Raw genomic sequence first — 13,445 nt, 5'->3', positions numbered from 1 at the left:
ATGGGCTCCTGGGAGAGCAAGCTGTCTGGATAGAGAATTGACTTCATGGAAAGATGCAGAAGGAGACGGTGGAAGGTTATTTTTCGGATTGGAGGCCTGTGATTATTGGAGCTCCTCTAGGGATCCCCACTGGGCCCATTGCTGTGTGTGGTTTATATCAACAATGTGGAAGGCATGATTAGTAAGTTTACAGATGACACTGAAATGGGTGGCATTGTAGACAGCAAAAAGGGTTATCAAATGCTACAGCAGGATCTTGACCAGCTGGGCAAGTAGGCGGGGAAATGGTTGATGGACTTTAGCGCAGATAACTGTGAGGTGTTGCATTTGGGAAGTCAAACCAGGGCAAGACCTTCACTGGGAATGAAAAGGCTCTGGAGAGTTGTACAACAGAGGGATCTAAGAATGCAGGTACATAGTTTCTTGAAAGTTGCGTCACAGGTAGATAGGGTGGTCAAGAAGGCGTTCGGTAAAACTTGAATCGCCAATTGCTGGTAAATGGAGTCAATATAGCTCGGTACTTGATGGTTGACATGTGGTTGTTGGCCTAAGGGCCTGATTTTGGAATAGGTTCTAGGAAAGTAAATAGGATTGCTCTGAGAATTGCCCTGGCTCAATGAGCTAAATATCCTCTTTCTGCAGTGGGAGTAAACATGAGAAAATATGAATGTCTTACTCTCGCTGTTTATTTTAAAGTACTACTCCACAGTACATTTTTCCATACTCTATATATGTACATTCCTCTTAAATATCACTCAAGCAGAAAATTACCAGCTGAAAATTTGTGTCATTTGCTTAAACTTTCCTCATAACCTAGAAGGGTTACCACAAAGAATTAAACTAACTTTTTTCTCCTGTTCTCAATTTGCTTGTTTCTTGGTGACTATTAGTAGATAGTGTTTAATTGCGGCTTCTTCCACTTTATCTTCGAAGTTGAATCTCAGATTCAACTGCTTTATCTTCTAAGTTTCTTCCACTTTATCGTCTACGTTTTTTCCAGTTTGGCACATGAACCAATTTACCTTCTGAAGTAAAAGCAGTGTGATCTTCATTGAACTCTGAAAGCTGGTTCAGTGGGGGGAAAAAAACAGGTCACATGCTAACGTTAGGATGTCTACAGGACGTTTGGAAAAGCAAGAGGCTTCACCAGACCTGCTTTTGGAGATTCCTGTAATACAGAGGGCTTGATGTTACAGTTACTGAAGAAAAGTTAGTGTAGAAATAGCCGGGGCTATGACAGAAATTTTTCAAATGTCATTAGAAACGGGAATAGTCCCCGAGGATTGGCGTACTGCGCATGTTGTTCCATTGTTTAAAAAGGGTTCTAACAGGAAACCTGAACAGAAACCTCTGGAGACTTTGCACCCCACCCCATGGTTTCCGTGCGGTTCCCGGAGGTTGCAGGTGGTTGCCAGAGGTTGCAGGTAGTGGAAGCAGGTAGGGAGACTGACAAAAACCTTCGGGAACCTCCGGGAACCGCACGGACCTTGGGTGGGGCGCAAAGTCTCCAGAGGTTTTTGTTCAGGTTTCCTAAGTGGGACAGGGGCATTAGCGTTCTGGGTGTATCTTGATCGATCACCAGGTTGTCTGGGGACAGATTTTGCAGTCAAGACACTGCTGTAATTATTGATAAACATTTTCACTATCTAGAATACGACCTATATTAGTGTTATTTATTTGAAGTTTCTTTGATTCAAGAACATCAAAAATAATAACATAGCTACTCTTTTGCTTTAATATTAATAACTGAAATCAGATAGTAATATTTAGGCAGTGGGTATATGCTATTGCTAACAATTGTTTCTGCTGGCATACTTTGAACAGCGTCGATTAGGTCAGATGTTGGCATCATTACAATCATCTATCTGACTTTGTATATGGAAAACACGTTCAACAGGTTAGTCTACCACTCTCTCAAGAGGAGTTGGAAAAACAAGGAATTGTTCCACACAGGTATTTATTTCAATTGCATGGGTGTAATAATAAACTGTATAATGGATTGGTGACATGATTATATCTTCCTAGTTACTTAGAACCTGAGCAGCTATACTTAGTCGCTAAACAAGATCATTACTCACCAAAATTGCCCAACATAAAGATGATTGATCACTTTGCTCTGATGAAATTAATTGTACAAAATGAAATCAGACCGATTCTTCCCACCATCCTGAATTGGAAAGACATCATAGTTCCATCATTATCACTGTCCACCAACAGGATTGGGGGAGTACCTTCCCAACAAAGAAGACAGTGGTTCAAAATTGCATCTGACCATCACTTTCACAAACGGTGATTAGGGATGGGTAATAATTGCTGCGCTCTTGGCTCTTGTGCACTTCCTGGAAACAATGTGAGCAAAGGACAAAGTGGCTGAGAGGTTCCTTAGTGGTACAGTAATATGTTGCTGCACAGGGGACCTTGCTAGGCATCATGAGATTGTAGTTCTGTACGTCTGTGTCATAAATGTCTCTGACAGACGGCTGTGGAGGCCAAGTCAATGGATATTTTTAAGGCAGAGATTGACAAATTCTTGATTAGTAAGATTGTAAAAATTAGTAAGGGGCCATTAAAAAAAAAAAAAAACTTACTGTTTCCGGTTCAGGCACTGTGCACACAGCAGCCAGCCAACAGTGTTTCATGTATTTTGTGTTTGTTTCATGTATTTTGTGTTTTTATGACTGTGACAGATCAATTTCCCTCCTGGGATAAATAAAGTTCTATCGTATCATATCGTGTCAGGGGTTATGGGAGAAGGCATGAGAATGGGGTTGAGAGTGAAAGATAGATCATCCATGATTGAAAAGCGAAGTCGACTTGATGGGCCGAATGGCCTAATTCTGCTCTTAGAACTTATGAACATGAAATCTTTAGCTTTCAATGCAGTTGCCCTGAATTAGTATGTATTTACAGCCAGTATCGCTTGCCCTAATGAAAGGGTTCTCAATGATAATTCAAGGAACTAGTAGTAGATTTTGAAGAATAACCAAGATGGGAGAGGCTGGATGGATATTAAAACAGCACCACAACCTCCAATGGACCATGTATTGCGAATTCAGATATGAAGATGTGGGCAAAGCTTTGGATAATTCAGGGCTGGGCCACAAAGAAAGATGGCCTCAGCCAGAACGTGCTGAGGTAATTGATTGAATGGTAACTGACAATTTGATGATTATTTTCAGTGGCAGACTCCCAGCACTGGAGAGGCTAGGAGTGCTCCTTTCTCTTATAATTGAAGAGGCCTCCGTTGTCCTGTTGGTCACTTGGTCAACAATTAAGTGCTCTCTGATGTTAAGGCACCAATGTTAAAGGTGCTTTGCATGTGCTGTGTACATGTATACAATAGGACCAAATGCATTTTGTGATTGGTTTTGCCTTTGGATATCTGCCCTGTAATATATGCAAGAAGATGTATTCAGCTTTCTGGAACAGAAAGTGTTCTGTCTTTGCAATAGTGGAAGGCAAACTTTGATAGGTTAAAAATATCACTAGCTCAAGCCTGGAGGAGATTGAGACATACAGAGACACAGTGATGTGGCCATGGTGACAAATCAGCTCTTGCCCTGTCCAGAGGTTGATGAGCAATTACATGTGAACTAGAATCAGGAGCAGGAATGTATACTTGGCCTCTAGTGCCTACTCCACCAGGACTGATCTCACTAGAACCTCAGCTCTCCATTTCTGCCTCCTATCCACGGTAACCTTTCACCCTATTTACCTTTTCCGAAATTGGATTTGACAAATTTTAGTGAAGATATCCCTACTCAATCTCAGCCTCCTCCAGATCATGGTTGACCCCAACCTTGCTCATTGTTTGCCTCTGGTGGGATGACTTTTGCAGTTGCATGGCTCCTAAATCTGGCTAGCCATTATTCTTTGACGTAAAGTGGATCCGAGTGACAACCAAACTGCACGCAGCAGAAAGGCCTTGCTCACGGATTTCTTGATTTTTTCTGGTGACTCATACTTCTTGAAAGCATCTGAAACATAATTAACAATTTTTATAAAATCACTTAAAAATCACCTTTGAGATATGCTAATTAAATAAAAAACATTAATGTCAATTAAAATTAAGTTTGGAAAAAGCACCTACCTGAAGTTAATTTAGTTCTGCCAGCTTAATCGACCAAGAATGATATGAAATATACCTGGCCCCTTAGGTCAATATGATTAGGAATGGTAACGGGGTGCAGTGAGGAGGGCATATGTGTGTGCATATGACCTCCATTGTTTTCTGAGCTTTACTAAGCAGAGATGTCTGATCCACTGTTCCTCACTATGATTCACATTGGCAAGTTCTTCTCTTGAAGCACTGGCCTGCTGCTGAGTTTTGTTCTCCCTCCTCCTGCCTCTTGTAGCTGCCAGCCCTGCCCTGCATGCAACTACTCATTCTCTCGGCCATGCCAAGTACCACATGGATCCCCTCAAATGCATCATGCTTTGGAGGAACTGGTTATTCCAGATGGCTTGAAGTCAAACTTTGGGTACTAGTCCCTGCAGAAACCAGTAAACCATTGTTAAATTACAGTAACAGTCAGTAGAAATCAGTGAGAAACCAAACAAGTTATTGATGAGCCATTTAATAGACTTTGTGGGAATATTCCTCCTCCCAATCGCGTCCATCTGAACACATTTAGATTTAGGTTTAGGTTTATTATTGTCACGTGTACCGAGGTACAGTGAAAAGATTTGTTTTTCATGCTATCCAAACAGATCAGATAATATTATACATAAATACAATCAAGTCAGACACATGTATAGATAGACCAAAGAGGAAGATACAGAGTGCAGAATACATTCCTCAGCTTTCGGCTACATCAGTTCCATGGACAAATTACAATGGGATAGGGGTGAATCGACCAGTACCCTACCTTATGGTAGGACTGTTCAGAAGCCTGATAACAGTGGGGAAGAAGCTGTTCCTGAGTCTAGTGGTGCGTGCTTTCAAGCTTCTGTACCTTCTGTCAGACGGGAGCAGGGAGAAGAAGGAATGACTGGGGAGGAGCAAGTCTTTGATTATGTTGGCTGCTTTTCCGAGGCAGTGTGAGGTGCAGATGGGGTCAATGGTGGGATGTCTAGTCTGTGTGACGGTCTGGGCTATATCTACAACTCTGCAATTTCTTACGATCTTGGGCAGAGTTGTTCCCAAACCAAGCTCTCATTAGCATGAGCATCAAGCACCAGTTTGGCAGTACTGGCATGAAAGTGACATTGCCGACTGATTGTTGATATGGCCTGACTAGTCTGTGTTCTTCCAGCAGGTGTTAACATTGCACACGCTAACACATTTCCTAACATGATGGCTGGCTCAGCCTGCAGAGTGGTGCAAATTAGAATTAATTTGGCACCCTCTGAGCTCAAACAGCCAGTGCTACAGAGCTGGATTCTGTACCCACTCTACTATATATTAATAGATTATATCTGTGACCATTTCAGCTTATTTAAAATATATTTAAGCCTGTTCTGCAAATGGAGGATGCATGCAATATGGTAGCTATAAAATATGAAGGCTTCATGCATAACCACGCAAAGAATGTGGTGACATATTCATGTTGGCAGAGAGAACAGAAGACAAAGCTGTCATTTAAAATTAAATTTATGGATGGCACAATTCCAGAGGGTCAGCATTCATTGAAATGTCTGCCGAACAGGATGAGTCATGATATTTAAAAGACCTGGAGGAGCAAGAAGTGCAGGAATGCTGTTTACAATGTGGTGATAATGCCAACAAAGAAATGGCTGCAGGCATTGGAGGGGGAAATACATGAAGAGGCAGTGATGAGGAAGTATGCAACTGATACATTCATTGCTGAACAGCCCCATATTTAATCTTCATACATTTTCATGCTGGCACTTTACTGACACATAGAAATGGTTAATTCTTAATTAACTTTTGCCTCCTGAGTGAGTTTCTATTCACATTCTGGACAGGTCAATTTTCAATACCTGGTAGAAACATTTAATTGATAAATTTGTCCTTCAAGCTTTCCTTATCAAAGTTTCATTGATATCTCGTCGGTCCTCCTACGGATTAATTGCTGAAGGTACATTTCCGGAAGGCCGATGAAAAGCCATCAATGGAAGAGTCTTGGCCATCCATAAGCTCAGGTGAATGATTTGGCTGACTACTTACGCAAAATAAAGTTTTGTCAAGATGTGTGGGAGGCCTTCTCATTATTATAATCTCATTAAATGAATAACATGATGAGATATTATTGTGGTGAAAGAGAGGAAAGTTAAAATAAAATTAGTAATAGAAAAGGGGCTCTCTAGTGATGTTCTCCAGGCAGAGAATTGCAACGTGACCTTTAGTCATTTATATTCTCCTGAATGTTATCTTACATGCGCATGTAATTGTTATTATCGGTGATATCCGTGTATGTTTAATTTATATGAAAGCTAATTCATTCCTTTGGATCACATTATCATGTACAACAATGTGAAAAAGCACCCTTCTGTAACATGCTCACAAAGTGGCAGAGTTCCATTTCATACATGAATTATGCATCACATCCTGCTTGAAAAGAGCATGGTGGATTGACAAATGTCATTGAGAATTTTGCAGCAGAAATCTGTAGAATATTAAGTACGGAGCAATTGTAATGTTAACTGTGTTGCTTGGCTAGGAACCCCTGACTCGGGTTGAGTGCAGGAACTAAATCACAAGGACTTGTAATTTATAATTTTAATATTCTTGAACAGTATATTGTCATGTATTCATCTCTATAACTTCTGCCACCTTTAAGAACATTCCACCATCAGACAGATTTCTCTCCATCTCCCCTTTAAGAATTTTGAAGGGGCCAATCTTTCTGTGACTCCTGGTTTGCTCTTCCTTATTTACCATCCATTCCCTTTCCATTAGCATCTCCATTTTGCTACTTAGGGAGATGCAGCACGGCTCGTCAAACTCATTCTGTTAATACTGACCAAATTAAAGACACCATAAAATGGAAGATCCCTGCACTTGTCAGAATTGCTTAACCCTTGTCAGTTGAAATTTACAGGCTTTGGATGGCGCCAGCCAGCCAAGGCTCAGACTGACATGCAGGATGGTGAAGGATCCAGGTGTTCTTCTTGTTTCTCCTAACTTGATAAAATGTATAGTAGTTTTGCAAATTAACCTTAAATGCATCATTCCGATTGGATTGCTGCAAAGGCATTGCAAATAGTATAAATAATGTTGCAAAATGAGTGCCCTGTTAATTGTTGATTGGTTGAAATGTTGAGCCTTGGAGGAACTGTTTGAATCCCAGGGCACATGTTGCACTATTCATCTGTGTTGGCTTCCTTCTTGAAGCTTCTTTCAAATACAATGCATTCCAGATTGTATTATTGGGTTATGGAACTGTCAATTATGTACTGTTATTATCAATATGTTTGATTGATTTATAAACAGACCACCCCCATGTGGTTCGGCCCCTCAAGGTTCGGGGACCTATAAAAGGTAGCTCCCACGAGGTCCGATGTCAATCTTCTGGAAGAACGCTTGGGACTGCGCGACCTTTTGGAGTGTCTGTGCTTGCACGAGTCTGGAAGGGCTCGGCCAAGCAGATACAAGGATCGAACCCGTGGTGGTTAGGTATTGTATAGGGAACTGTAGTTGTGTTATCCAAAATAAAGTTTAGTTGCTCAAGTGCTTGATTCAGTATTTTATTGACTGAAACTAGACTGGGGGGAGCATAGAACAAACTATTTACAATTCCTTCTTGCGGATCAGGAATACAAACTGTTCCCAGATGCACACAATGTGGCCTCCTCGACACTGGAGATGTTGAATGCAGGCTGGGTCACTTCTTCACAGGAAATGTCCATGTGGTGTGCCAAGCTGATGCTCAGTTTCAAATTCTTAGGGAGGTAGCTAGTAGAGCTTCTGCTTCACAGATCCAGCTCAAGTTCAGTCCCGACTCTGCTGCTGTCTGTGAGGACTTTGCATGTTCAGCTTGTGGGTTTCACCTGGATGCTCTAGTTTCCCCCGTTTCACAATGATGTGCATGGGAATACGTTAATATGGCCGCACATATATTGCCATATATGGCAATACATTAATATGGTTCCCTAAGTGCAGCACTGGAGGCCATGCTGCTGCCTAGATCATGCTGATGGAGCCCAGTACACTGTGTTTGGAGGAGGGGGCTCCAGGGGTGGTGCTGTAGGCGGTGGCTCTCAGTTGGTATTATTTGGGCAATTATTCTTCAGAGCACAGCACAATCAAGCATTGAAATGTGATGCATGTTATCTAAAATTGAGTTTTTAGTTTAGTTTAGTTTAGAGATACAGCACGGAAACAGGCCCTTCGGCCACTGAGTCCGTGCTGACCAGCGATCCCCGGACACTAGCACTATTCTACACATACTAAAGATAATTTACAATTTTACCAAAGCCAATTAACTTCCAAACCCTTACGTCTTTGTAGTGTGGGAGGTAACTGGAGTGGGAAGATTTCTTTTTTTTGTAACATGCAGAACATAAGATATATAAGGTAGACACAAAATACTGGAGTAACTCAGCAGGTCAGGCAGCATCTCTGGAGAGAAGGAATTACGTTTTGGGTTGAGACCCTTCTTCAGATATAGGAGTAAGTGGGATTTTCGCTTTCTCCTGAAGGTTTGCAAAGAGAGTACCTTTGGGAATTTATTCGCGATCTTTCCACTCTCCGAAGAAAAACAGCGCCATTTTGGAATGGGAAGACATAGAAGAAGGAATATTCAAAGTTGTGAAGTCCGATTCTCTGGCTAAGCTCTGGGGACAAAGGAAAAAGAATGAGCACATGACCTATGAGAAACTAAGCAGAGCATTGAGGTACTTTAGCAATCTATGTATCAGGCTGAACTTCCAAACAGAAATGTGATTTGGTAAATTGGAATTATTTTTATTTCACAATTAGGCACTTTTAATTATGTACAATCTAGTTATAATAGGGAAGGATTTTGCAAGGCACTGTTCAGTTTACATTGCAAGAAACATATCCCAGAAAAAACTAAATGTTCTCCCTGTGTCCTCATGCGTTTTCTCCAGGTGCTGCAGTTTCCTAACACATTCCAAAGATGTACAGGATTGTAGGTTAATTGGCTTCGGTAAAATTCTAAAATGTCTCCAGTGTGTAGGATAGCACTAGTGTACGGGGATCGCTGGTCGGTGCAGTATCGGTGGGCCGAAGGGCCTGTGCCACCCTTACCATTAAATCTCTACACTACTGTGGCTGCAGTATGAGATGTCTACAAAATGCACTGCAGTTACTAGTCTGGATGACCCCAATCTGGGTCTCTTCCATCAATGGACAAGGGCAAACCAGAGGACATAGGTTTAAGATGACAGGAGGAAGATTTAATAGGAACCCGATGAGTAACATTTTCACACAAAGAAAGGTGGGTGTATGGAACGAGCTGCCGGAGGAGGTCAATGAGGCAGGTACTATTGGGACGTTTAAGAAACATTTAAACAGGTTAATGGATAGGAGAAGTTTAAGAGGACATGAGCCAAATGCAGGCAGGTGGGACTAGTGTAGATGGAACATGTTGGCCAGTGTGGGTTAGTTAGGCTAAAGGGCCTGTTTCCACACTGTAAGACTCAATGACTCTATGAGTTAGTGATGGGCAGAGGCTAAAGGTTTGTTCTATTGGGAAGGTGCAAGTTCCAGAGCATAAATAAAAGTAAGTGCAAGAAAGGTTATGGAAATCCGGTTTATATGTGTTAAGAGATAGCATGCTGCAAATCCTTTGCAATTATAGAATCACTCATGGACCAATCCTAAATACTGGTAGTTTATTATTGCCAATAATACCTGATTGTCACATTTTACAGAGGGAAATAATTGTTGACAGATCACTTCATTTTATTTAGCTTTTCAGGCATTATTACAAAACTGGAAATTTGGAACGGGTGCATAGAAGGTTAATGTACAAGTTTGGAAGGAATGCATATGGCTGGAGATAAATATCCTTGTTTACTCATCAATTACAACCTGATTAAAAATATGGCCCTAATGGAAAATAAGAGACTACGCTAGAATGCACTCGTGCACTCTTCAGGAACTAGGCTATCAGTAATCATCATAACTAGGCAATGTAATCACATTCCTATTACAGATCAAACCCTTACAATGAATGTTGTATTAAAAAAAAGATTAAATATACATTAAGCTCATAATATATAGATGTTGAATTGCAATGTATTATGTTGCAAAGCACTTTGTAAATACTCAGGAGTCAACGCACTTCAAAATCTATGATCTACATCTACCTATCACTTTTGTTTTCTTGTGTTTTATAGACAACCAGTTGTTTATCTCTATTACATTGACCTACATAAAGGATACAGTGCAGAAATAAGCAATATACTTGACCTTCCTCCCATCTTTCCTCGCCTATCCATTTATCCCTTTATTCTTTTCTTCCTTGAATGTTTGTTTAATTTCTCTCAGTGTAGACATTCAATTAATTTGGCAGTGATTTCCACTCAATGGTTTCTTCTGAATTTCCTATACAGATTACCTGTAAATGTATTATTTTTCATTAGTTGAGATACTTTCCCTCTGCTTACTTTATCAGCATATTTCCATGGGGCCAAATCCAAGTCTACTTTGATTTAAATATGTACTTAAGTGCAGAATAGTAAATTATACCTTCTGTGCAATATATAGAGAAGCATTTCCTTTATATCTGAAGGTAGAGTTTGGCCAGCACTTTATATAGATGTGCAAACTATTTTCTAACAGTGATGGCTGAAAATTATTGCTGGTGATGATATTATTTTAACACTTTATTTTATGCAGGCTAATACCTCTGCTAAAGTCGCACAAAGAAGAATGTTATGAGAATGGCACAAAATGCTGTAGTAACTCAGCGGGTCAGGCAGCATCCGTGGAGAACATGGATAGGTGATGTTTTGGGACCCATTCATGTTCTCAAACGATGCTGCCTTATCCACTGAGGTGCTCCAGCATATTGTGCCTGTCCTTGTTAAACCAGCACCTGCAGTTCTTTGTTTCTATCTAATGTTATAAGAATATCTTCAGCACTCGGTCACCAAAATGATAAGCCATAATTTCAAACCTTTTATATTTTTTGTTTATTTCTTCAACATTCAACTTGTATATGTAACTGCAGAACTTTTTTGTACATGCAGGACCAAAATTTGATGGCAATATGAGTGGAACATTTCCACACAACCACATCTTACACAATGATGGGGCACAGCACAAGAAAGAGATAGAGATCCTCCTCGTATGGTGTCAAGATAACAACCTCTCTCTCCATGTCAGTAAAGGAGCTGGCGAAGAACATGCCCACATCTGCATCAATAGTGATGGGGTGGAGACGGTCAGGAAATTTACGTTGCAAGGTGTAAATATTGTCAGCATCTTGTCCTGGTCCAACCACAAAGATGCAATTTCTCTGAATGCATCACAGCTTGGTATGACAATAGCTCTGCACAGAACCATCAGAAATTGCAGGAAGTTCTGGAAGTAGCGCAATCCATTACACAAACCAGCACTCCCCCCCCCCCCCCCCCCCCCCCCCATTATTGACTCCACCTATCTATACTATTACAGGTGCACAACCTTTTATCCGAAAGCCTTGGGACCAGACACCTTTCGTAATTCAGAATTTGTCGGTCTTCGGAATGGAAATTTTTTTGCGTAGATTTTAATGGCTGGCTCAGTGGTAGAGTGCTCGGCTCATATCCGCAAGGTCGCCAGTTTGCGCCTTGATCCCGGCAGAAGTTGGAGCGGGGCTGGGCTGGGCTGCTGCTGGCTGTGGGTCTCTGGGATCTCTGTGCTTGCGGTGGGCCTGGTGGTCGACGTCCAATTGGTCCTGACGTCTCCGGTGACTGCACTGACCTGCAGCCATCGCCGTCGTGAAGACAGTACAAAGCCCCCGCGCCGGTGCAATGAGTGGGGAGCTGGAGAGGGGAGGGAAGGGGTCACACACATGGCCGGGAAGCAGAGGGGTGTAGGTGGGGTGAAACTGAAGGGAGCGACAATCTGCTGCTGCCTGCACGCTGAGTTTAAAAGTTCCCACGCAAGACTCACGATACACTGTGTATCGTGTCTATCATGGGAACTTTTTAACTCAGCGGGCAGGTAGCAGCAGATTGTCAATTATTAACCCTCCCGCGCAATATACTCTCACCTTCTCTTTTATGAATGGGGATTTAGTTCCCCTTTCTTCGAGGACCGACCGGAGGTTCCGCTGTCACCTCTGCGGGCCGCCCTCGGTGAACGTCCTGTCTCCCTGTCCCTGGGATAGTAGGGGGCGATCAAACAGCACAATACCTCCCTCCCCCTCCAACTCCAGAGGAATCCGCTCCCCGATGGGCCGCTATGGCGACAAGTGGCAGTTCGCCCACAGCCCGAGCTGCGCGACCCCAAGAACAAGAAGTACCTTCCACACTATCAGCTTCTGCCCATACACTGCGTGTTCCTCTGAAGTTGGAACGGGGCTGGGCTGGAGTTGCTGATCTGGGATCTCCGTACTTGCAGTGGGCCTGGGGGTCCGTGTCCCGATGAGAGGGCGCAGATCGGGCTGTGGGCGAACTGCCACTTGTCGCCGAAGCGGCCCATCGGGGAGCGGCTTCTGGTGGCCCTGACGTCTCCGGCCAGTTTGCAGTTTTCCTCTGGAGTTGGAACGGGGCTGGGCTGCTGCTGGCTGTGGGTCTCTGGGATCTCCGTGCTTGCAGTGGGCCTGGGGGTCGGTGTCCCGTTGGTCCTGACGTCTCCGGTGACTGCACTGCGCTGCTAGAATCGCCGACGTGAAGACAGTGCAAAGCCCCCGCGCCGGTGCAATGAGCGGGGAGCTGGAGAGGGGAGGCAAGGGGTCACACACATGGCCGGGAAGCAGAGGGGTGTAGGTGGGGTGAAACTGAAGGGAGCGACAATTTGCTGCTGCCTGCACGCTGAGTTAAAAAGTTCCCACGCAAGACTCACGATACACTGTGTATCGTGTCTACCGTGGGAACGTTTTAACTCAGCGGGCAGGTAGCAGCATATTGTAAATTATTAACCCTCCCGCGCAATATACCCTCACCTCTTTTATGAATGGGGATTTAGTTCCCCTTTCTTCGAGGACCGACCGGAGGTTCCGCTGTCACCTCTGCGGGTCGCCCTCGGTGAATGTTTTCAAGGACCTTTCTTCAAGGACCGAAAAAAATGTCGCTATTCGGAGGTTTTCGTTATTTGGATCGTCGGATAAAAGGTTGTGCACCTGTACTAAAACTCTCATCTTGTCCTCTTTCGGTTTGCCTTTTTTAAAAATTTGCACAAATACGGTGCCTTATAACGCTAGGATTTTTTTGCCACTGTACTCACCGTTCTCCTTTGCTCCAAGCGCACCAAGTTTTGTTCCGATCGGTGAAATATTACAAATATTATGAAGGCTTAAAAAATCGTGAGATCAGCAGATTGGTCTTCTCGCCTGTCAGTCACCACGAAGGTAACGCCCCTTCCG

The 13,445-nt window shown here is 42.8% G+C and overlaps 1 protein-coding gene across 1 annotated transcript; it reads left to right on the top strand.

The window, feature by feature from the left end:
• Positions 1 to 3,039: 3,039 nt before the first annotated feature.
• ehf (ets homologous factor) lies at positions 3,040 to 10,485 on the top strand. The gene is given in 5 exon segments (XM_055649970.1): positions 3,040 to 3,135; positions 7,005 to 7,098; positions 8,605 to 8,646; positions 8,649 to 8,799; positions 9,849 to 10,485. Coding segments are annotated over 5 exon segments (468 nt in total). The 3' UTR covers positions 9,934 to 10,485.
• The last annotated feature ends 2,960 nt before the right edge of the window (positions 10,486 to 13,445 follow it).

This window comes from Leucoraja erinacea, chromosome 18 (genome assembly GCF_028641065.1).
Source record: "Leucoraja erinacea ecotype New England chromosome 18, Leri_hhj_1, whole genome shotgun sequence".
Lineage (NCBI taxonomy): Eukaryota > Metazoa > Chordata > Chondrichthyes > Rajiformes > Rajidae > Leucoraja > Leucoraja erinaceus.
The sequence above is the reverse complement of the archived record's forward strand: the minus strand, read 5'-3'. Positions and strand labels throughout refer to the sequence as shown.